Genomic DNA, 24,228 nt, shown 5'->3' with positions numbered 1-24,228 from the left:
CCACGCTTTATTGCTACAATGTAGAGAAAAACAAAACTTCGGGGCCAGCTAACCCTGAGTTAAAATCTTGGCTTTACCATTTACTGGCTGGATAGCCTTGGGCTAAGTGACTTAAGGTCTTAGGGTCAAATTATTTCATATACCAAATAATGTTCTTATAAAGATGAAAGATAATAAAAATTAATATATGTTATATAAGTCAATTAACTTATGAATAAAACTATGCTTGATTCACAGTTCTTAAAAATTTTGCCTCCCTTTGCCACCTTAGGTTCTTGTTTACATGGTACAAGCTTTCTTTATAAACCATCTTCCTTCTTCTTTACCCTATCAATGCATGAAACCTATCTACAACTTTGAGCTTCTGATCCCAACACAGAATTTGGGGTCCAAATATTAAGATAGGATCATGATTTTCTTACTCATCTACTTTGAGATTTTGGAACACATTTTGGAAGATCATGGAGCCAGACAGTTAAAAGAGATTTTTATATCCTCTTTCAAATCTTAAAACGGCCCAGGGCTTTTTCCATCTACAAAATGAAATAATTCATAGGACAAATTATGTACTTGATATTTAAAAATAACTTTGAGCAGCTTCAAAATATATAAATAAGAAAAAAACACAGTGCATTTGGTTGCTAGGGGAAATGGATTCTGCAACTTCAGAAAGCAGTAATTAAAACATCTCAAGGTACCTCAAGTAATTAGTTCTATGACCCAGATAGACTCATTGAGTTTTGGAGCCATCAGAGACTGCAGAATGTTTTGGATGCTTACAACCAGGGCCTGTCCTGCCCACCTACCGCTTTCCTCATCCCCTTATGGGCTTGGAAATACTTGGAGAGAGAAAGCATTATTTGATTGATTTATTGACGTTTAATTGACATACAATAAAGTATACCATTTGTTACTTTTTCACATGTGTATATACACCAGTGAAGCCATCACCACAATCACGATACTAAATTTATCCATCACTTTATAGGGGTTTTTTGACTGCTACAGAAACTAGGAGATATTACTGGCAGGGCCTGGGGACCACAGATCTCCTGAAATGTACTGTCTTGCACAAAGAGTTGTCTTATCCAACAAAGCCAACAGCACCTCCAATGAGAAACACTGGGCTAAATCCCTTTGCTAAATCCATGAAGACACTGAGTCCAGATGATGAAACTGAGGTAAGACTAACATAAGTTTCTTCTGTTTACTGTAAATCCATCTGGTGTGCCTGTGTTACTTAAACAAACAAGATAACATCTGCTGAAACAAATTCTTGGTCTGAATCAAATGTTGAGGCCGGCACCTGCCATGGTGGCGTGGGAGCCGGAGTCCAGGGGCGTAGAGCCAAGCCGGGACAATTCCTTTTCATTTAAAAATAACAAATAAGAAAAAGAAATGCATCAAATGTTAAATATTGTATTGCCATTTTTTTTTGAAGGGAAGATACAGACTTTTATTTTCATGGAGTGTTTTTAGTAAGGCTGCTCGAATGAACAGAAAGCATTTCATGTATACTATAACTAGTATGGATTGTTACACGAACCTGAAAAGACGGTACAGTCATCCTACGTGGCAGCAGAGCCTTGCAAGGACCCAGGCTACTTTTCACTCTGGTCAATTTGATTTTTTGGTTTTGACCCCAGCAATATTGCCTCACAAATCCATTTTTTAAATTCGAGTACCCACCAAAATCCTACCGTCTGCACCTTGTTCCCTGGACTGGACTCTTGCCTGTCTTTCAGAGTAGATTCACACCTTCTGGTCCATGAATCTCCAGCCTTTGTCTTCAGTCACACAGAACATTCCCTCATAAACTCTACTATCTTTCCACTCACCAGCCCCCACCTTCCTTTTCCTACAAATCATCACTAAAAGTTAAGGCAGACAGCATGTCATTTTTTGGTCTAGTACCTGATTATTTTAGACAGCCCAGAGAAAGGGTTGATTTGTAATTGTAATTGTATGCACAGTTCTCTACTGGACCATTTAAATATAACTTAATCCAACTAAATGTGCCTATATGCAAACATCAATATCTATTTAGCCTATTTCATGCTTCTGTTTTAAATAGTTTTAATCTATTTAATATTTATTATGTAGTATTTTTATTATTCCATTGCATATGTGTATATATATATAATACATGTGTGTATATGTATACACACACGTGTATCACTTAATACTTTTTAAAGTTTTTCTTATAGACTTTTACTCATTTTACACAATATTATTATAAAGAAAATGAGGGAGGTAATTTTTTTGTTTTTTTTTTGAGACAGAGTACCACCCTATGGCCCAGATTGGAGTGCAGTGGCAGGACCTCAGCCCACTGCAACCTCTGCCTCCCAGGCTCCAGAGATTCTCCTGCCTCAGCCTCTTCCTGAGTAGCTGGGATTACAGGTGTGCACATTTATAGGCTGCAAATACTCTAAAATGCTATATTTTAAATGTGACAATGGATGCCTCTAAATAAGGGAAAGTCAGCTAGCTACTCCTCTGCCAGTGACACACCTGCTGCTGCTACCTTGGATGACAGTGAAGGCCAAAGACACAAAGTGCTAATAGATGTCATTTTGATATTTAAGATGCTTTTAAAAAATGATTTGAGTTTTGTTAAACAGTCATGTAATAACTCCAAGAACAAAATTTGTTATCTACCAGAAAGATTCTCTCTCTCAAGTGGAAAGTCATCGGTGAGGCCAGTGGTTCTCAAACCTTTCTGTGCTGAGAATCACCCTGAGGGCTTGTTAAAACAGATTCCTGGTTCCTACCCACAGAGTTTCTAATTCAGTGGGTCTGGGTGGAGCCCAAGAATCTGCATGTCTAGCAAGTTCCAAGTGTGCCGGTGTTTAGGATTTGGGGACCTCATGCCCGAGCCATGCTTTCCCCAAGTGCCCGTCAATAGTTGGCTGTGTTGATTGGACACTGGAAGTAGAAGAGGTCAGTCAGTGAGGACAGGGGGAGCACATGGAACGTCTTTATAGCCCCACCTTCAGCTGTAATGCTCTCAGCACCCTAAGCTCACTGCCTCCACATTCCCACAAAAGTCCTCCTTTCTCCTGTTCTTTGTAGCCAAAGAACAACAAAGTTGAAATGTCTGGGTAGAGACCTTTGGAGACCATGAGAGCTCAAACAAACATCCTACAAACACACTTACAAGCATTATGAGCCTAAAAAAAGCATCCCAAAAGATGAAGATAAACTCATGACCCCCTGGCTTTTAAGAGAAAAACATGTAGTTAATACAGACTTTTTTTTTGGAATCGTAGACTGTTAAAAACAAGCACAGAGAACATTTCCAACTATAGAAAGAGGAGTAGGATCATGAGCAAGGATTATATCTCGGGCCTTGGGGTTGTCCATTTTCTGCCTGGAATCTGGTTCTCATGGCTGCTGGAGGACCCTAGACAAGCAGACTTCAAAAGGCCAGTAGACCAACTTTATTCTGCAGCTAAGAGCATTTAAAGCAAAACTAGTTAGGTGACTTTTAAAAATTTATGGGCTCCGCTCCTTGGTGACTATGTGGGGGTTACCACACGTCCATATACAGGTTTTATTTTTAGGCAGTTGACACCTGGACACAGAGATAAATGTGTAAAGACAATTCTTCTAAAGATACATATAGATTTTTAATAAGGCAATGAGGATACTAGTGGTAAACAAAGTGTCACTTTAGCTATGTTTACCCAAGCCTGGTAATAACATGGCTTATTTTGAAGAGAAATTTTTTTTTTTTTTTTTTTTTTTGAGACGGAGTCTCGCTCTGTCGCCCAGGCTGGAGTGCAGTGGCGCAATCTCGGCTCACAGCAAGCTCCGTCTCCCGGGTTCAGGACATTCTCCTGCCTCAGCCTCTCCGAGTAGCTGGGACTACAGGCGCCCGCCACCACGCCCGGCTAATTTTTTTGTATTTTTAGTAGAGACGGGGTTTCATCGTGGTCTCAATCTCCTGACCTCGTGATCCACCCGCCTCGGCCTCCCAAAGGGCTGGGATTACAAGCGTGAGCCACCGCGCCTGGCCGAGAAATGTTAAAATCAATTCTCACAGCTCCAAAGACAAAATAATTATCTCCAAGTCCCCAAATTGAATATCTTTACTTTTATTTTCTAGATCATTTGAAAAATTCTGTCACTTGTGGTGATACTTCTTATTTAATGGTTACTTCTTCTCTTCCTAAATGAAGGTAGTAATAGAATTTTTAATTAGTTTTATTGTGGTAAAATATACTCAACATAAAATTTACTATGTTAGCCACTTTTAAGTGTACAGTTCTGTGGCATTAATACATTCATATTACCATCATCCATTTCCAGATGTATTTGCTTTTAAATAATTGATCCCCTCACCCTAAAATGATGAAAGCTAGAGACAACATGTATGGGTAACTTTGGTATTTTTGCAAACAGCAGGATTCTCTGTTTTCTGGAGGAAAGTTAAGTTAAAGTCATCACACAAGAGAAGAGATAAGACTAGACTCAGATTTGAGGCCCAATTGTGGGCCTACCAGCCCATGCTTTTAAATTAGGGGGAGCAAAAACCTAGCACCAGTTGCTGTTTCACGGAAGCCTTCTTTCTATAAACCCTTGGCGGACATTACTGTGTGGTTACTGCACTCTTTCCCACTGAACCTCAGAATCTTTCTCCATATGGTCTTCCAGGCATTCATCACAACTAATTAGAATTGGTCCATAGATGAAACCTATTTACCATCTCCACATAAAAATTGCGAGGCATCCTGATGAAACAGGAGGTAAACATCATTTGGACGGCCTTTGACCCTGCCAAAGGTCCAATATTCACATCTGTACATGTAAACATGTACACAGTAGAAAAACCCTTCAATATGGGGTTGTCACAAAGAAGGTTCCTTAGCATGGAAATCATCACAAATAAAAATGTTCTTACCTGGGTAGGAACACACTTTCCACCACATAAAAGTCTTGCATAAGAACGTCTCGTTCTGGCTTGGAAGTAAGATTACCCACTGTGTATCCGATTCCCAGCTGAATAGCACCTTTAATAGCAGATGACGCAGTCTGCAAACAAAACAAGGGTCTCAGCATTAGTCTTAACAGCCAGGGCCTCGTTCAACGGTGCAGGCGACAAAACATGAGTGAGGTGCAATTCCCTTTCTGGCTCCAAAACAATGACGAGGCTGAGGTTTGGCAAGATGATAAGTTGCTTCTTTTGATGCAGAATCTATTCCAAACATTAAAGCTCTTTCTTTTCATACATTTTTTGTAAGGTCTCTTATAATTTAATTTGGAAATTGCTTACTAGTCTCACCATAGATCCATAATAATGTCTTACATTGATCTGTGCTAAAACACACAGCATGGGGACACCAATGTTTCCCATTTATTACCTTTCTAATATCACCCAATAATTAAGCTGATGTAATGTTAACTTGGAGAATAACTACTGTACGTGTGTGTGTGTGTGTGTATGAGTATACACATATATAGTTTTAACCAACATAATAAGAGAAATAACAGAATAACTCAATTTAGGACAATTAGAACGTATTTTTTTATGGTGAAATGTGTCATACTTTTTATGCCTTGCACTGCCTAATGTAGTGCTACATACATGGTAGGAATTAAATACTTAAATCAGTGGTTCTTCACCAGGAACATGTGACGATATCTGAAGACATTTTTTGGTCATCACAACTGGCAGTGGTGGCATTATGTCTAGTGGGTACAGGCCAGGGATGCTGCATAGGACGGTTCCCACCACAAAGAATCATTCAGACCAAAATGTCACGAATGCTGAGGTTAAGAAACCCTGACGTGAATGGATGTAATAAAGATCACTTACTTTATAGAAAAGATACTTTCTTTCTGATTTAATATTTTTACTTAGCAAATCTAAGACCCATCCCCACCTCCCCACATGCTTTATATCTTTTTATTTCTTCAAGCTTTTAACACCAGAGAACACCTGTCTATTCTGAAAAAAATTTCTTCTCTTGATTTCTATGACAGAATATGATCCTGAAGCCACTATTATATATATATATATATATTTTTTTTTTTTTGACACAGGGTCTTACTCTGTCACCCAGGCTGGAGTGCAGTCGTGCGATCTCGGCTCACTGCAATCTCTGCCTCCCGGATTCAAGCAATTCTCATGCCTCAGCCGCCTGAGTAGCTGGGACTATAGGCATGCACCACCACATCTGGCTAATATTTGCATTTTTAGCAGAGACGGGATTTCGCCATGTTGGCCAGGCTGGTCTCAAACTCCCGGTCTTATGTGACCACGAGCCTCCCAAAGTGCTGTGATTACAGGTGTGAGCCACTATGCCCAGCCCACTTCCAGCTTTTCTTATAGTCTCTCCTGTCACTTCTTCTCTGACCTCTCATATTGTATTTGCTATAATTGCAGTGTCCCCAGAATTTGGTCCTTGATCCTCAAGTCTCCTTAATATACCCTGGTCATCAATCCATTCTTAATGACTTAAACACTGTTTCTATTCAGATGGCTCGCAGATTCTTTTCCATCAATGGAGATGCTGCTCTGTCACATAAATGCAGTGTATACAGAGCCAAGTTAATATCTTACAACCTCCCCACAGTGTCATCTTCAGTTATCCAAACTTGACCTCCAAACAGACTACATCTAGAACAGGGCCAGGTCTCTGGTCCCTCTATTGACTACTTCCCCACAGGGGCATCATTTCATCACTTTGCTTATTCTACAATAAAGGTTATGTCACCTTTAGTGTGAGGATGACTATCTACATCCTTGACACTTAGGGAGGTCGAAGAATGTCTTTGTGTTTTTCTTTTTTCACATGCCCTTTTATTTAAGATCCTAGGGCAGCAAGATGGCAACAGACTAAGACTTAAGCCCACAGTGCATTGTTTCTTTAAAAAAAAAAAAAACCCTGCTATTTTAATGCTCCCTCTCGGAGCTCTGCAATACCACCAATTGGCGTCAGTGACCTTTTGTACCAGTAGCTGTGACTTTTAAAGGCTGAAGTGGATTTTCTTCATTTTAACCTTGCATAAAAATTCAAAAGGCATCTCTTCTCCCAAGCGTCACTCAGACTGGTAAGGCACAAGAGGTGACATAAGCACTTCCCAGAGGGCCCGATACGCCACACGGTTCTAAGCCAGATCTATCAACAGGTTCACATGCTGCCCAAGTGCTCTGCACCCCCCCATACCACACCCCTGACGCTGCTTTCCAGAACTATCTGTATCTGCTTAACTCACAAAACCACCACAAAAACATCATTTTAACACTTCTTGGGCTGGAACAGCCTGCCAAACAGAGTATCCAATTCTTTGTTGTCTCCACCCTGGCAACAGAAGGTAGTCAAAGCTGTGACTAGTCTACACCTAGTGTTACCAAACTTCAGGAACATGAGAATCACTGGGTACACTTGCTAAAACAGATGACGGTCATGTCCCCAGGATTTCTGATTCCAAAAGTCTGGAGTGAGGACCAAATATATGCTCTTGTTCTAAGAAAAAATCTTTCTCCTCTGGTGTAAGGTTAAGTTTTGAGTCCCTGAGGAGTAAGACTTTGAAAAGAACCCTGCTGTTATATATTTAGTTAAATCAAAAACAGACTGGTAATAATATTACTTTCCTTTCACAGCATTTAAAATTCAGGTGCTCTGATGGGAGAAATAATAAAAGTAGTTATTAATCTTTTTTGACCAACTAATTTATGCCAGGCACTTGATATATGAATAACAACAACTATGATCATGATCTATCATAATCATAGCACATACTAATGTAGTGTTTACTACTAAATGGCAGGCACTGTTCTAAGTGCTTTCTGGTTATATTAACCCTTTTATCCTCGTGACTCTATGAGGTAGGCACTCTTACTATTTCTATCAGCTCAGGAAGGTTTAGCAACTTACACGAGGTCACACAGCTACTGACAAGGTGAAGCTGGGACTCACCTCTAGGCAGGCTGGCTCCAGAGTCCTAAGTTACACTCCACTGCCTCTAAATCAGAATCTCCTCACTCATTTGACCCTCTCCGGAACCGCGAGGCACAGTAACAACGGTTCTCATTTTACAGGGGTGGATTTAAGGCTCAGCAAGGTTATGTGACTTGCCCAAGTCCCTTTGCTAGTGTGTGGTGGAGTCTGACTGCCAAACCCAGGCTGCCTCCATATCCGTGTTTGCGAAATGAGCCTAGAATCAAAGTCGGAAGTTCTCTTTTAAGTCTGGATGTTTGACCTCAACAAAGCAAAAGCTCTGAGAGAGCCATTCCTTTTGGTGAAAAAAGGGTAAAAATTTTATTTGCTACCAATCATACCCACCCACGGGTAAGCCAAAGAAACACTTGAAAACTTCTTGGTAAAGCTGTACGAACACCATCGTTAATGTCACCACTGGTAACACGGGCACTATGAACAAAAGGCGGCATTTTGCTGACATACTAGGAATGACACCTCGAAGTTTCCTCCTCCCCAGGTCTGTGTAAAAATTAAATGCTTTCATAGTGATACATTTGGGTATCACTAAAAAGCATCTTAAATATGGAATCTAAAAATGTTGAACTCGAAGTAGAACGCTGGTTACCAGGGGCTGGTTGAGGGCTGGGGGCTTGGGGAGATATTGGTCCAAGGACAAAACTTCAGTTAGATAGGAGGAATACGTCCAAGAGATCTATTGTACAATGTGGTGACTACAGTTAATAATAATGATCATATTTTAAAAATCACCAAGAAAGTAGATTTTAAGCGTTCTCGTCACAAAAAATAACTATGTGAGGAAACGCACATTACCTCAATTAACTAACTCAACAGAACCATTTCACAAAGTATACATTTTTCAAAACATCATGTTGCACACAGTAAATATATATAATTTTTACTTGTCAATTAAAAAATAAAATAAAATAAAGTATCTTGTCTGCTTTGTGGAAATGTCTGAGGCACATCCTAATATTAAGCCAGATGTACTTTGAAACTGTGAAAAAACACTTTGAAACACTACCTGGAGTGTCTCTGAAGAGATTAGTAAATCATGATGAGGACAAAGAACCTTCTGAGTGAAGTGCTGGTGATTGCAGTACTAGAACCAATAGTCCTTTCCCTGAAAACTCTAAGCCACCAGAGCTCCCTGCCTTCCTCCAGGGTACCACCAACAGACCAGTGACCCGGTGGTGGGTCGCTGGCTTTGCACAACTGAGCTTCTCTGCTTTCCTCTACATGGCTTGCCATATGCTCTAAAAGTACTAGGACAGGACTACCGCCCCTTTGAGTGCCAAGGGGAAACTTTGACTCCTTTAAAACATACAGGTTTAGGTTTCAGAACACAGCAAACAGAGTCTATTTTTAATTCAGGTTTTTGCAAGGGCTAAGTGGAGGCAATATGTTGCCTGGATACTAGAAAAACTTCTAAAGCATTTGATACTTGGAGAAAGGGAGAACCATATAATATCATAAAGGCAAAGCACAAACGTTTAGTTTCACAGCTCCTCTGTATTAACCCAAACGTGTTCAGCTGTGACGGTAATGCTAAGAGGAAAATGAATATCAGCTTGCATTTGGGTAATATGTTATGGTTTTCAAAGCACTGTCTTTTAATGATCACATTTGATTGTCACAACTGTTACATAACTAGGTAGGGTTTCTAATGCCATAGTATAGATAAGGAAACCGTGGCTCTGGGAGATGAACTTAGTCTAAATCCCTTAGCTAGTGTGTGCATACTCTGGTTTTCTAGAAGGTTCTCAACGCGGCATTCTACAATGTTGCTTTACTTACCTGAGTTTTCTCTGCTAGAGATGGATCTGATAAAAGCTGAGAAGCAGCGAACAATGAGATAATGATGAAAGTTACAATAAGACCAAATGCCTAAGCAAACCCAGTCTTAGAAAAGCAAGGATCTGACAAGATTTTGATGTCCTTACGGGAAACTGCTTTCTACAGCACACTGTCTATAAAATTAGGTCACTTAATATGCCATCTGATATCACTGGCTTTAAAAGGAAATAGTGAAACACTTCACGTCAACAGCATTTTTCCACCTAAGGTGAACGGATGAACTAATTTTGGGATTATGGCCAATATAGATGTTTGCAGAGTGACTGTTTTCAAAAGTACAAATCTGATCATGTCAGTGTCTTGCCTGAAGCCCTCTGATGGGTTCTCAGCACCTCCCTGGAGGATTAAGTCCAAATCCCTTAGCTTAACACTGAAAGCTTATCTTAGAATGTTACTCCCTGTCTGCTGCCCACCAACTCCCACAACTCATATATATTTTAAAAACCAAATACTCCATCCTTTGAGCAAGCTGAGCTTATGAACCCGTAAAAACTACATGTGAAAATCGCTGCTTGTGTGCATTTTTACCAGGGATGAGGTCCAATGCTTTCTCTGTTTCTGAGAAGATCTATTTTCCCAAAACCATAGATTTTGAGAGTCTAATTCTAAATCAGATATTCACTGACAAGGTGCCTTAGACTAGGCCATAAAGAAATGGTTCAGTATCACCTGTTAACAGCAAGAGAGGGCCAGGTGCAGTGGCTCACGCCTGTAATCCTAGCACTTTGGGAGGCCGAGGAGGGTGGATCACTTGAGGTCAGGAGTTCGAGACCAGACTGGCCAACATGGTGAAACCCCATCTCTACTAAAAACACAAAAATTAGCCAGGCATGGTGGTGCATACCTGTAATCCCAGCTACTCAGGAGGCTGAGGCAGGAGAATTACTTGAACCTAAGAGGCAGAGGTTGCAGTGAGCCAAGATGGCGCCACTGCACTCCAGCTGGGGCGAAAGAGCAAGACTCAGTCTTAACAACAACAACAACAACAAAACAGCAAGAGAGTAATTCTTATATGGGTGTATGGGAAGGGAGATGCTGACCAGCCTCCCCATTTATCTATTATTTCTCCCTCATTCTGCTTCAGTAACCACCCCGGTTCTACAACATATGCTGGAGTGCAGTGGTATGATCACAGCCCATTGTAATCTCAAACTTCTGGGCTCAAGCCATCCTCCCACCTCAGCCTCCCGAGTAGCTGTGACTTCAGGTGTATGCTACCATGCCTGGCTAATCTTTTCAATATTTTGTTGGGATAGGGTCTCACTTTGTGGCTCAGGCTGATCTCAAACTCCTGACGTCAAGAGATTCTCCTGCCTCAGCCTCCCAAAGTGCTGAGATTACAGGCATGAGCTGCCACACCTGGTCCATATTCCTTCATTTCTACAGCTCAAACCCAGCTCCAGGTGCTCCCTCCTCTCTCTGAACCTATACTCAAGAAACAAGGCATAGTCCACTTATTTGTCCCACTGAGAGAATTAAGGAGAAAGAAAGAAAGGGATAGATTCCCACCGAGAGAATTAAGGAAAAAGAGAGAGAGATGGCATGAAACTGGTTGTAGGACTATGGGAATTATACAGTTTGTGGGTGGGCAAACCTCCTCCTGTCTGAGAGGAAGTGGGACCACCTCTTGCTTCTGGGTTCTTCAAATCATTTCTCAAGTGCTTCCCTGTATTAGTTTTCTATTGCTTCTATAATAAATTACTACAAGCTCAGTGGCTTAAAACAATGCAAACTTATTATCTTACAGTTCTGGAGGTCAGAAGTCCTAAAATCAAGGTTTTGACAAGGCTGTGTTCCTTCAGAGACTCTAGTGGGGAATCAGTTCCTAGAGTCCACCCGCATTCCTTGTGGCCTCTTCCTCCATCTTCAAAGCCAGCGGAATTGTTAAATCTCTGTCTCCCTCTGACCTCTGCTTCTCTCATCACATCTCCTTCTGTGACTCTGATCTTCTCACTTTGCTTTTATAAGGACCCACCTGGATAATCTAAGATAATCCCCCTATCTCAAAATCTTTAACTTAATCACAACTGCCAAGTGTGTGAAGTTATTGGCAATGTCTTCTTAATCAGTTCCAGGGATTAGGACATGGATCTCTTTGGGGTCCCATTATTCTGTGGATCACACTCCTCTACTTCAGGATTGACCCTGGCATTTTTTCCAGTGCTGCCCCCAGCAGAGAGAAGAGGTTCCCTCAGAACCCCATTCAGTCAGAGGCTGTTCATTCTGCTAGCAAAGAGCTGAGCACTTGGTATGAGCCAGGCATTATTTTAGGTATTGTGGGAAGCATAAGCCAAAAAACAGACGTGGTTCTTGCTCTCAGGGGTGTTTCTAGTCTAGTGGGGGAAAGAGACATTAAACAGACAGAGATACACAAGCATAAAGACAAATGAAGTCAGTGACAGAAAGAACAGTGTGAAATAATTGAGGTCAGAAGGGCGGACACCCACTCAAGAATGATGGAGTCTCAGAGGTCTCTCTGAGGAATGATCTGTACGCTGAGACCTGAAAAGTGAGAATGAGTCAACAAGTCGTGTCAACAAAGACTGGCTGTGTGCCTTTGTACAAACTGGGGACATAGAGGTGACCTGAACAGAGTCTTGCCCTTAAGGAATTGACATTTTGGACTACTATGTGTGGTGAGGAAAGAAAAAGCACATTAGGAGATTAGGGGAGTTGATTTCCAGGGATAGAGAAGCAGTAAGGTTCAGGAACCTAAAAGCAAATCATATGAGTTCATTAGTCGGGTAACAGGGAAAGTGCCAGAACTGGAGGCTGGAAAGACTACACAGACCGAGATCTGGGCCTTATAGGCCATCCTAATGGTTTGATGTGTTTCAATGAGGGAACAGCAATCTTATTTGAAAAGGTTCACTCTGGCTGCTACTTAGAGTAGCAGGAATTGATTCTCTGCTAGAGTCTCTGAAGGCACGCAGCCTTGTCAACACCTTGATTTTAGGACTTTTGACCTCCAGAACTATAAGATAATAAGTTTGCATTGATTTAAGCCACTGAACTTATAGTAATTTGTTATAGAAGCAATAGAAAACCAATACAGGAAAGAACTTGAGAAATGATTTGAAGAACTCAGAAGCAAGAGGTGGTCCCACTTCCTCTCAGAGAGGAGGAGGTTTGCCCACCCACAAACTGTATCATTTCCATAGTCCTACAACCAGTTTCATTGGAGGGATTATAGGCAGGAGAGTGATTGGGGGCAGTTGTAGTGGTTCATATAGAGATACTGATGGCTTAGAGAAGGGTGATGAATGAGAGGATGGGCAGCGGAGGTGGATTTGAGATATATTGGAGGGAGGGAGACAGAACTTGCTACAAGCTAGAAATGAGGGAGAGAAAAGTACCAGCAATGCCTCCTGGCATTTTCCTTCAGCAGTTGAGAGGACCCAAGTCACGCTACCAAGCTGAGGAAACTGAAGAAGGTACCTATTTTGCAGCAGAGATTCAGGGTTCCATTTGAGACGCTAATGAGACATCCAGCTGGAGATGCTAACATACAAGTCTGGAGCTTGGGATAGGGGCTAGAGAGAATATTTCATTTCGAGAGTTGTTAGCATATAAATGATATTGAAAACCAAGGGGCTGGATGAGAAAACCAAGAGAGAGACAGGGGAGTATCCAAGGAGAGTCCTAAACCACAACAACATTTAGAAAATAGATGGAAGAAGGAAAAGCTTTGGAGGAGACTTAGGAGTGACTAACACAGTAGAAGAAAATCAGGGAAATATGGCTTCACTGAAACCAAGAAAAGAGAGTTTGAAGAAAGGAGTGACAACCGTCTCCACAAGTAGCTCTTTCATCTGATAATACTAATGCTACAACTTGATGGAATATCTAAAGCTATGAGTCAAATTCTCTATATTTTTCTCATTCATACTGTTAATTCATATATAAACCTAAATCTGGATCTAGAATATTTGACAAAATTATTTGATGGACTCGTCAAATTATGCCACCATTTAAATCATATTTTAGAAGTGATCCTTAGAAAAATAAAATACTATGTTAAGTTTAAAAAGCAGGACACAATACAGATCATAAAATTTAAACAAGAAAAACCAAGTGCATGTGTACATATCCACAGAGGAAAATAAGACAGGAAGGAAATATACCAAAATGTACAATTATTTCTGGATAATGGGATATTAGGTGATTTTTGCTTTCAAGTTTTGTACTTCCCAAGTTTTCTAAATTTTATGTTTTACATATAGGGAAGGGAATGTCCTCTAATGAGCTATTGCTATTATGTTTTAAAATCCATTTTGAGGGATGACAAAGGCATGTTTAGGAGTTGCTCATCTTTTTAGCTTTTTCTTTTAGGTCAAGGCCTTAGCAACAAACCTACGTAATGATTGTGCTTTTATAAAATGTAATCATAACAAGTTTACTTTTGTCTCCCACTGTTCCTCTGAACGAATTCTGAGGTTAGATTTTTCTTCTGCCCCAGCATGAAATGTACAGCAGGTCTATGACCCTTCTGGTGGCTTCTGGAATAAAAGGTCCTGTCCAGGTATGGTGGCTTGCACCTGTAATTCCAGCATTTTGAGAGGCCAGGGCAGGAGGATCACCTGGGCCTAGGAGTCTGAGATCAGCCTGGGCCGCATAGTAAGACATTTTCTCTACAAAAAATCAAAAAACTGGTCAGGCATGGTGGCGGCACCTGTAGTCCCAGTTACTCAGGAGGCTGAGGCAGGAGGATTGCTTGAGCCTAGGAGGTAAAGGCTGTAGTGAGCTGTGATTGTGCCACTGCATTTCAGCTTGGATGACAGAATGAAACCCTGTTTAAAAAAAAAAGTCTTCTGTTTATTCCCAGTCATAGATCTGTAAAAATGGTCTCATTCAGGCATTTGGTATGTATAGTCCAGCTTAATAATAATAATAATATAAAAAACTTATATATGCTTTTGGTAGCCATCTCTGTCTTCCCCCAGCTTGCCTGGCACAAGCCGGCCTCCAGCAGTGGGACGGGCTTGGGAGACTCTCTTCTCTTTTCTGGCTGGTTGCTAGAGGGAGGAGAAAAGAGGTAGGAAAGGTCTTTTTTGAAGAGTACAGTTGTAAAATGTACCAGGCACTGAAAAGGCTGTCCAGGTATGCGTCTTTTGTTCTTGTGAGGTGCTCTCACGGGGTCTGCAGTTCTCCCCTCCAAATGGTTATTGCATTCCTCTGCTTGGTAGTTTCCTGTTGTTTTTCCAGGTCCTCACATAGACAGGACTGGGGTGACCCCACATTAGCTCTCTCTAGAGCTCAGCGCCCTCCAATGGTCACATATCATTTGTCTGGAACACTCACCCTCTCCAAGGAGCCTTTTTTCGTTTTGCCATCATCAGAGCAGCTGACCAAAACTTCTCTTCTGAAAACTTTCTGATTTTTCAGAAAAATACTATAGTCTATTGCATCCCCCAGGCTCCAGGGAGCACACAGCACACTCTTCAGTGGTCTCACAGAAGCCTCCTTCCCTAGGCTTGAGATGGTGGGCAGACCCTCTCCCAAGCCTCTCCCTTATGTGGGTTACTCATGACGTATCAACGACTCTTTCCAAATTTCCTCTTCCATATCTCACAGTGGGCCAGCCAGGCCCTTTCATAGAGTGGGATGATCATTTGACTGGTCTTAGATCACCTCCTTCCCCAAGTTCTACATGGCAGGCTGGCACCTGACCTTGGAATGTGATTATGCTTCCATCCCTTCAGCTTGTATTGTGTGGGGCTGATTCACAGGTCCTGCTGATCACATGGGGTTTGGGCCAGCTGCATCAATGGATTGCTCACTGTGTTCCATTCCACCTGCCACGTGACTGCCAGACTCATCATTCCAAGGCTCTCTTTCTCTTTTTCCTTTTAAAACCACCTCCCAGCATAGAAGCCTCCACTAATTTTTGACCGCCTGTAGAAATGAATCCAAATTCTTTGCTTGGCCTTCAAAACTTTCTACAACTGAGTTCCTGTTAATGCTAAATGGTGTAATACATCGGTCCTCAAATGCCAAGTCCTATAAAAAAACACACTCCTAAAATTCAATGTCTTGATTCAAGAGAAGTTTATTTTTTGACAGGGCATAGTCCACAGTGAGTGTCTCTGAATGAGGATCCACTTGCCTTTGTCAGGTGATTCAGAGTCTGGCTCCTGCATCTCTTGGCTCTAGTAGCCCCTAGGATCGTAAAATCCCCCCAGTCCAGCTGGCTGATAGGTGAAGCGACAGAATATCCACTTCTTCCTACCTTTGCCCGGAAGTGACAGTGCAGGATATCTACCCCAGGCCTGTCCCTCAACCCTCCTTCACGCTGCTCTGTGCCCTGGGTTACCATCAGTAAGGCCACATCAGAGGACTCCCTCTGGCTTCTAGTTGGGTTTGGCCAATGGGACACCACGGCAGAAGAGTGGAGGGAGGTTTGAGCATGAGGTCAAAGGGTTGACTTCCATCCCTCCCTTCTGGAGGGTTTGACTCGGTCTGGTTGTGTCCTTCGAAAGGTTTCAGCTCCTCTCTGTGGATCTTTCCAGATGATTCCTACTCTAGGATCTAGAAATAGTGCCATTCTCTTACCTCTTCATGGCTTGGGGGGCGGTGTGGGAGAGGCGGGTAACAAGGTACATTTTGCCTCAAGACACTGAACTACCCCCTTATGGTTTCCCTGCATTTCTCCCACATCTTTGCAAACAGTGTCTTTTCCTTTTTCTTTTTTTAGAATTTTACTTTAAGTTCTAGGATACATATACAGAACATGCAGGTTTGTTACCTCGGTATACATGTGCCATGGTGGTTTGCTACACACCTCAACCTGTCATCTAGGTTTTACGCCCTGCATGCATTTGGTATTTGTCCTAATGCTCTCCGTCCCCTTGCCCCTCCCCCGCCGACAGGCCCCGGTGTGTGATGTTCCCCTCCCTGTGTCCATGTGTTCTCATAAACAGAGTCCTTCTTAAATTCCTTCCAAATTATCTGATTTAAGTGTGCCATCCTTTAACTGCCCAGCTCCTCCAGACAATGACTCATTCATAGTACACCAGCAAGGATAAGCCACATGGCCCGGCTCACATGCAAGGAGGGCCGGCTCTGCAGCTGCTTTCCAGACCCAGCTGTGCTTTGGAAGAGGGGGCACAAACTCTGGTGGACCAGTTACTGTTTTGGCCACAAGCCAGAGATCCTCTTGCCTCTGTGCAAATGCACCACTTCAGCCAAACTGTCCCATTTAAACTTGCCTTGCGGTTTCTGGTCTCTGCATCCACTGATCTCCGGGCTTTCCACGCTGTCCTTTTCCCTTCTCTTTTCAGTATCCTACCCACTCTTCCAGGTCCAGCTTTACCAATCGTGCCTCCATACAGCCTCTGTTCATTATGGCGGCTAAAAGCGGTTAATCCCCTCTCCCACTATGAATCATTTCATACGTGACTTTTGGGGTATTCTGTTATTTTCATGATTGGCAACTACATTTCTGATATCATTTCTGCAGCATCTGCATTTTCAAAAATAAGAATACTGGAGTTCCACTAAATGATGGCCTTCCCTAGGCTTGCACGGACACTCCATGTGGTGAACTTGCCTTATAACAAGGTTATTCTGACACACTAGGCACTAAACAACCTTGGAAGGAGCCCAACACACATCCACTTTATATTTAATTTTCCCTTTTTATCAAGCAGCCTTTTAACAAGATCCCAGCGTATCCATCTGTTTGATAGAAGATTTGCTTCTCAACATTTAATAGGAAAGGCAGAATAAAGAAAAAGGGTTTCATGGTTTCTTTGAAATGATCTCCACCTTAATTTGATTGGCAGCGAAGCATGTTGCCTCATTGGAAAGGAACAGCATGTGGAGTACATACTCCTCATTAACAGAAAAATACTGTACTCCTAAAGTATTCATAATACAGCAGCATCAAATTATGCATGCTTAATTTCCCTAAATAGAGACGGGCCATCAACTGCAGATGAAATTCTTGATTTAGGATAGAGCTGTTATATTTGCTGTATATACTTGCTGTTATATTAGTCTTTCAGAAATATTACACTTTAAACTGAGATATTCATTATAAATGTAACACAGTATATATCCTTAACACTATTCTTACATACTAGGGAAGAATATTTCATTTGTCTGTGTGTTCAAATAAAAATTGTTATTTATTTGATATAAATATCAACTTAGATTCAATAGATTAAAATAAGACAGGATTCACTTTTCATCCTAGAATCAACCAAAATAAAATTTGACAGAATCTTAGGATGTTCGATTTCCTGGTAGAGGACTTGTTATTTGAAAGGTGAAATATTAGTTCAGTGCTAAGCCCTGTTTTGGGGGAAACAACACAATGCTTACAGCAGGTGTTACTGGCTGTCTCCAGCGTCTATTCTCTTCTTACTTAGCAGCTGTTTCTTCATGAGGCTTGACTTTGCCCTCAGGGACATCTGGCTGTGTCTGGAGACAGTTTTGGTTGTCAAACCTGGGCAGTATTCCTAGCACTGATTGGACAGAGGCCAGGGACGTGCTAAACATCCTACAATGCACAGAACAGCCCCCCTCAACAAACAATTATCTAGCCCAAATGTCAGTAGTGCTGAGGTTCGGAAACCTTGTGATATAGTAACAGAGATTTCAACTGGGTATTTTGCCTGGTTCTCTTTTAGGTAGGTATCGTCACATTACTATTTTCTGGCTACTGAGCTGGGACAGCAAATGATGTGTCCAACTCCCAGGTCACATCTTCACCAGGAAGGGGTGTGTTGTGTACAGATGTGATGGACAGAGATGAAGCAGGCTTCTTTAATTGCTTTTGTTAGCTATACATTCAGAATGATAGAAAAACAAGACGGAAACCTAGACCCCTGAATACCCTGCAGAGGCAAGTAAATGACCTCTGCACTTCACGTGTATGAGAAATAAACTTCAACTTAGCTTAAGCCATGGTCATTCTGGTTCTTGTTTTGATCTATATTCCAAGCGCATATACCCTATGGACCTATAACCAAATGCTCTTTACCTGAAAAACAATATAGGCTCAAAAATATATCAGACTGAAAGATAAATATCCATAAAGATACCACTGCTCAATTTAGAAAGGTAAATTGTAGCCCATGCTCATTGAGAAAAAGTTAAAAAAAAACTCTTAACTATAGAAAGTAAAACACCAACGTGCCCTTCTCACGCCTACTCTTCAGGGTTAACTACTCTCAACTGTTTAGTGTGTGTTTGGGGCTTTTTTCTCTACACACTGAAAAATACATGTGTGTATACATGCATTACAGATAAAAATGAGGCTGGGCGTGGTGGGGCATGCCTTTAATCCCAGCACTTTGGGAGGCCAAGGTGGGTGGATTGCTTGAGCTCAGGAGTTCAAGACCAGCCTGGGCAATGTGGTGAAACCCCATCTTTACAAAAAATGCAAAAATTAGCTGGGTATAGTGGCTCTTGCCTGGAGAGGCTGAGGCAGGAGGATCACTTGAGCCTGGGAGGCGGAGGTTGCAGTGAGCTGAGATCGCACCGCTGCACTTCAGCCTGGGTGACAGAGGGACAGAGGGAGACCTCATCTCAAAAATAAAAATAAAATTAAAATGAGACTCTACTATTCATGCTTTGTTTCAGCTTGCTTTTTTTTTCAAATACTATCCTTCCATCTATACAGATCTCATTATTTGTAATGGTTACATAGATGTTCATATCTTGTATGTACCACAATTGTTTTAACTACTCTCTTATTGATAGACACTAGGGTTCTTGTTCTCTCTCTTTAATAGAAAATAATGTGGTGATGAATATCCTTGTTCATGTATTCCTATACACTTATTTCTTGAATATTACTGCAGCTTTGATTCCTAGAAGAACTGCTGAGTTAAAAAAATATGCACATTTATACTTTTGGTAGGTACTGCCAAGATGTCTTCTACGGATTTCATCAATTTATATACCCACCCACAGAGTGCTGTGTAAGAATGATTCTATCCTCATACTCCTACCAATACCAGCATCATCAATATTGCTAACTTTTGCCAGTCTTGTTGTTTTAGTCTCCATTTTCCTGATCACTAGTGAGACAGATTCTCTTTTTGTGTATTAATTGTATTTTTGCTCTTAACTTTATAATTTTCATTTTTTATGGTTATACACTAATAGTCACGGTCAATTATTTTACAGCAATTAAAGTTAAACTGCATTTGTAAAACAGTCCCCATGGAAGCTCCAAAACAATAAAATTTTCATGCCTTCTCTTAAGAGTTTTGATTATTAAAATTGTATGCTCTCACAGGGCAGAAACTATATCTATTCTTTATCATCTACCAAATAAGGTTCTTCTTTATTCCTTTTTATAATAAAATTTTACACTTCTCTAGCCTTTCTCATTTAAAATTTAAAATAGTCCTTTAGAAGAATTTACACCCATATTCACAATTAAATATATACTTTTGCAATAACAAATAAGGAGTGTGTTCCCTAATTGGCTCATTGGGATGCTGGACTCTTGGAGGAATATGTAACAGCAGCTTGTAGGTGAAGTGGGGATTGAGAAACACACCTAGGCGGAAAGATATGGAGAAAATGCAATTGTGCCTGCCTATCGATGTCTTTTAAAGTCTTACACTGTAGGGCCAGAAAGGACCTGTTAGATGGGCTTCCCTGAAGTAAGAAATAATCAGTGATCTTTAGGTGGAATCTTTTCACATTATGGTAGTACCTTTCTTGCCATAACTCCACTCACTCTTCTTTTGATGGGGAATGAATGGAGTATGTTCATGGCTCTTTTCATCATTCTATTAGCTAGCTGGCCTTTCCTGAGTGCTTACTGTAGTCCAAGCCTTGTACAAAATTACTTACTCTTGATTTACATAAGATGAAACTGGCCCAGAAAGACAAACCAGCTTATCCAAGGCTACACAGTGAGGAGGTGGCAAAGCCGGCCCTTGAACCTAGATCTGTTAACCCTGAGTCCATGCTCATAACCATCGTACCTGATATCATAACCCCACATAGAATTACAGAAATAGCAGCTTTGCAGTTTTGTGTTTCAGTTTAGCACAGGCCCCGCCAAACTATGTGGCTACTCCAACTGCTTGTTTATTGGCTACATGGGCCTGTTTCCAGGCAATACCAAGCCAGCTTCTACTCTTTTAATTTGCATTCTCCTTTGACTGGCAAATCCATGGTTATCTCTTTGCCCATAGGTGTGGAGATGGGTCAGGGCCAAAGTCAAACCTCTGCTCTACAGAGTTCTCCAGGGGCATATCACAGCCCTCTGCCACGTCAGGTGCACAGACACATGGGCACTAATTTAAAAGGTGTCCTAGATGGGGCCAAAGTGGAAAGGTTTCACTGTAACATTGGGAATCTTTAGAATAGGAATTAGAATCTAGGCTGTTTACCAGCTTTAAGGAAAACAAGATTAGGACAATCAACCACCCCTCAAACAAACCCTCAGCAACCTCCACCCTCTCATCCATCCCTTCTGGCCTAATGTTATCCCCACCTACTTCGAGAGGATATTAACCCCTAGCCACCAAGCTCTTGCTTCATATGAAGTCACACACACACACACACACACACACACACACACACACACACACACACCCCACTGCTGTTGTTGCTGATTTAGGGAATCAGAGGGGATGATTATAACTCCCTTAAAAAGGTGGAAACTGGCATGGAAACTTAATATACTTGGAAATATCAGTGGCATACAAGATCTGGTTGTTATCTTTTACCGCCTATCCCAAGAGACTGCAAACCTTTCTTTTTCATCCCACCAACCGACCTCTTCAGTTTTAAAAAGAAGAATGTATTTAGCTAAGGAAGGGAAATAAACCAGCATCTCTCAGTGCTCTGATAGTGTTCACTGGGCCACTGGGCCCTGTTCTGCAGTTAATTAATTCAAGAGATAAATCTCTGACTTCATAAGACAGGAGGACTTAATTGCTATCCATTTACCCAAACAAAGAGAAAAAAATAGAAATGAAGCTTCTTATTGGGGTAGGGATCACTGGATGTTTTTTCCCACTTGTGCCTCAATTTTGGTCATGCAGCTTTTTTGTAACTAATCTTCTTGATCTATAAAAGACATAATGAGGAATATAATAAATGGTACTGAAACAGGCCTAGAAGAAATCAAAATAGTTTTTCTCTTCCTTTCAAATCTCTACCAGTTTAACTCTTCCTCCTCTTAATTTTCATAATAAGCTCTAAGGGTTGATGATAGGGAATTATACACATATGTATTATATCACAGATGTCATTGTCTGTGTTAGAGGAATAAATAACATTTATGAAATAGAAAAGCAAAGCTCAGGGATCCAAGGTTTAGAAGGAAGAAAGGCGCAGGGTTACTGTTGCTAAATGAGATGGAATCATACATAGAACAAAAACACTTTCAAACTGACAATGCAGTGATTTTACAGACTGACAGTGAGAGGAATCACTTGCTGTGACTTGCTATTTACCAATCTCAAATCATTTTTCCATATGCCAGCCCTAAACACTCCTCATAGAATAGAGCCAGCAGATGTAAGGACTAAGGAATGACATCAAGAAAGGATGAGGAAAATGGCTTCTCTCTAAATTCGTAAGAATTTAGAGGCCAAGCTGTCTTTTCTGAAAGAGTGGGGGTGAAGACATCCCTCCTTTAATAATTGAGTTATTTTAAATGACTGGCATAGCAATTGTTTACAGTACCATGTGCTTTGTAGTTCTGGCCATATTTCTGGAAAACCACAGAAGAACAATGCCAAGAGAATTTTAAACAAAACAATCTGAAACATTAATATCAGTATTTACCTAAAGGGGCTTTAAAATTTAGAATGTAGGTGTTTCCTGGGTAGAAAAAGACTGGTTTTGAGTATTTGAAGACTCTAATGCAATGATTTCCATTGAGATATTTCAATACACATATATTTTATTGTGTTAAGTGCTTATTGTGTGTAAGATTGAGTTATTTGCAACATTTATTTCTCACCATAACACATATATTACCACCACAGATGAGGAAACTTAAATTCAGATGGATTGTACATATGAAAGATAAATCCTAGATCATGTTTTACAAAAAGACTATTAAATGGAACTCTTCCTAAATGTGTACATAGACTAATATACACAAAGTTCATTTACATGTTTTTCAAGAATCTCCATAACCTGGGTAAAGCACAGAAGGTGGGGGATAATTTTGGATATTATGCATACTTTCAAGTTTGGATTAAGCATTTTTTGTCCATATAACCTCACGTTTCAAGATCTAGGATTACATTGTAGTCAAGATGCTATTTTCCCCCTACACACTTTTTCTTTTAGAACAGTGGAATACAGTTTCCAAAATCCTCTATTTCTGAGCCCTGTACATTTAAACAAATAAAACAGCCATGTTAGGCCTTCGGCTTCTCCCACCTGCCTACAGCTCCCACGCTGCAAACTCACTGGCTTTTCCTCCCTGGCCTTCTGGAACCCTATCCTCCTTTCCTCATAACCTTTAAAATTACTCTGTTTCTCCTGTTCCCAGAGGCCAGGATCAGCCCTTCTGCAAGGAAAGCAACTAAGGTCTTCGGAAGAGATGCACTCTCCTCCAAAACCCAGCTGGCTACCCAAGCTGCAGATAGGATGAAAGAGAACCCCCACGGCTCTACGGCCCTGGCTCTAGGCTTCTAGCTCTTCTTCTACCAACCAGCTTTTTTGACCAAAGGTAGAAAAAGAGAATTATTCACAGACAATGACTACGGTCCTGATTTCATAAGCCCCACCATATTAATTTACAAACATGGACAGACATTTGTGATCACCAACACTCAGCAAAATCAGTTTCAGGCTCCTTCTGCCACCAGGGGGCTGTGAGACTCTGAGACAGCTTCATTATAGCACAGGGGCTCACTTTCCTCTAGAAAATGAAGGCAGCTGGCTTAGAGAATTGCCAAAACGTCTTCCTCCTCTAAAATTCTATACGATATATGACATTCTGATTTCATTTATTTTTCAGTATAGGTGGTCACTGGAAGCCACTTGTTTTGTATGGTTTAACATATTTCATTCCATCATTTTCTCGATGTCTGTTTTTTTTTTTCCCTCCCACTTACAGTTGCTGCTGTAAAAATGCAACAGAAAGTAATTGTATTTTGCCTTCTTTGGATTACAACTCTTAGAGACCGATACCAAGAAAGGAGAACAGGCAGTCATTTTTCTCACAAGTGGAGCAGGAGGAAGCAGCCTTGCTTCACCCATGTGCAATTTCCAGAAGTACCAGCTGGGCTGCTGCTTATTTCTGTTTAGTCCTTTTCTCTTGAACTCTCAGAGAGTGTTATTAAATTGTTTTGGTTGTTGCCCAGGTCATAAAAGTTGGTGTCAGAGCTACCAACAAACACCTTTGGCTCTCCCCCATTAGATCTCCCCCACTGGATCTCCCCCACTGGATCTCCCCCATTAGATCTCCCCCATTAGATCTCCCCCA

At 41.1% G+C, this 24,228-nt stretch overlaps 1 protein-coding gene across 3 annotated transcripts in view; it reads right to left on the bottom strand.

The window, feature by feature from the left end:
- Nucleotides 1–24,228, bottom strand: part of PIP5K1B (phosphatidylinositol-4-phosphate 5-kinase type 1 beta) — a 310,679-nt gene that overhangs the window by 147,654 nt on the left and 138,797 nt on the right. For all 3 annotated transcript variants that reach the window (XM_032139974.1, XM_032139975.2, XM_032139976.2), the window contains one exon: nt 4,907–5,037. In XM_032139974.1, the coding sequence (XP_031995865.1) occupies nt 4,907–5,037 (131 nt within the window). The remainder of the gene's footprint in view (nt 1–4,906; nt 5,038–24,228) is intronic.

This window comes from Hylobates moloch, unplaced genomic scaffold (genome assembly GCF_009828535.3).
Source record: "Hylobates moloch isolate HMO894 unplaced genomic scaffold, HMol_V3 SCAFFOLD_19, whole genome shotgun sequence".
Taxonomy (NCBI): Eukaryota; Metazoa; Chordata; class Mammalia; order Primates; family Hylobatidae; genus Hylobates; species Hylobates moloch.
This window is presented reverse-complemented; position numbering and strand designations above follow the sequence as displayed.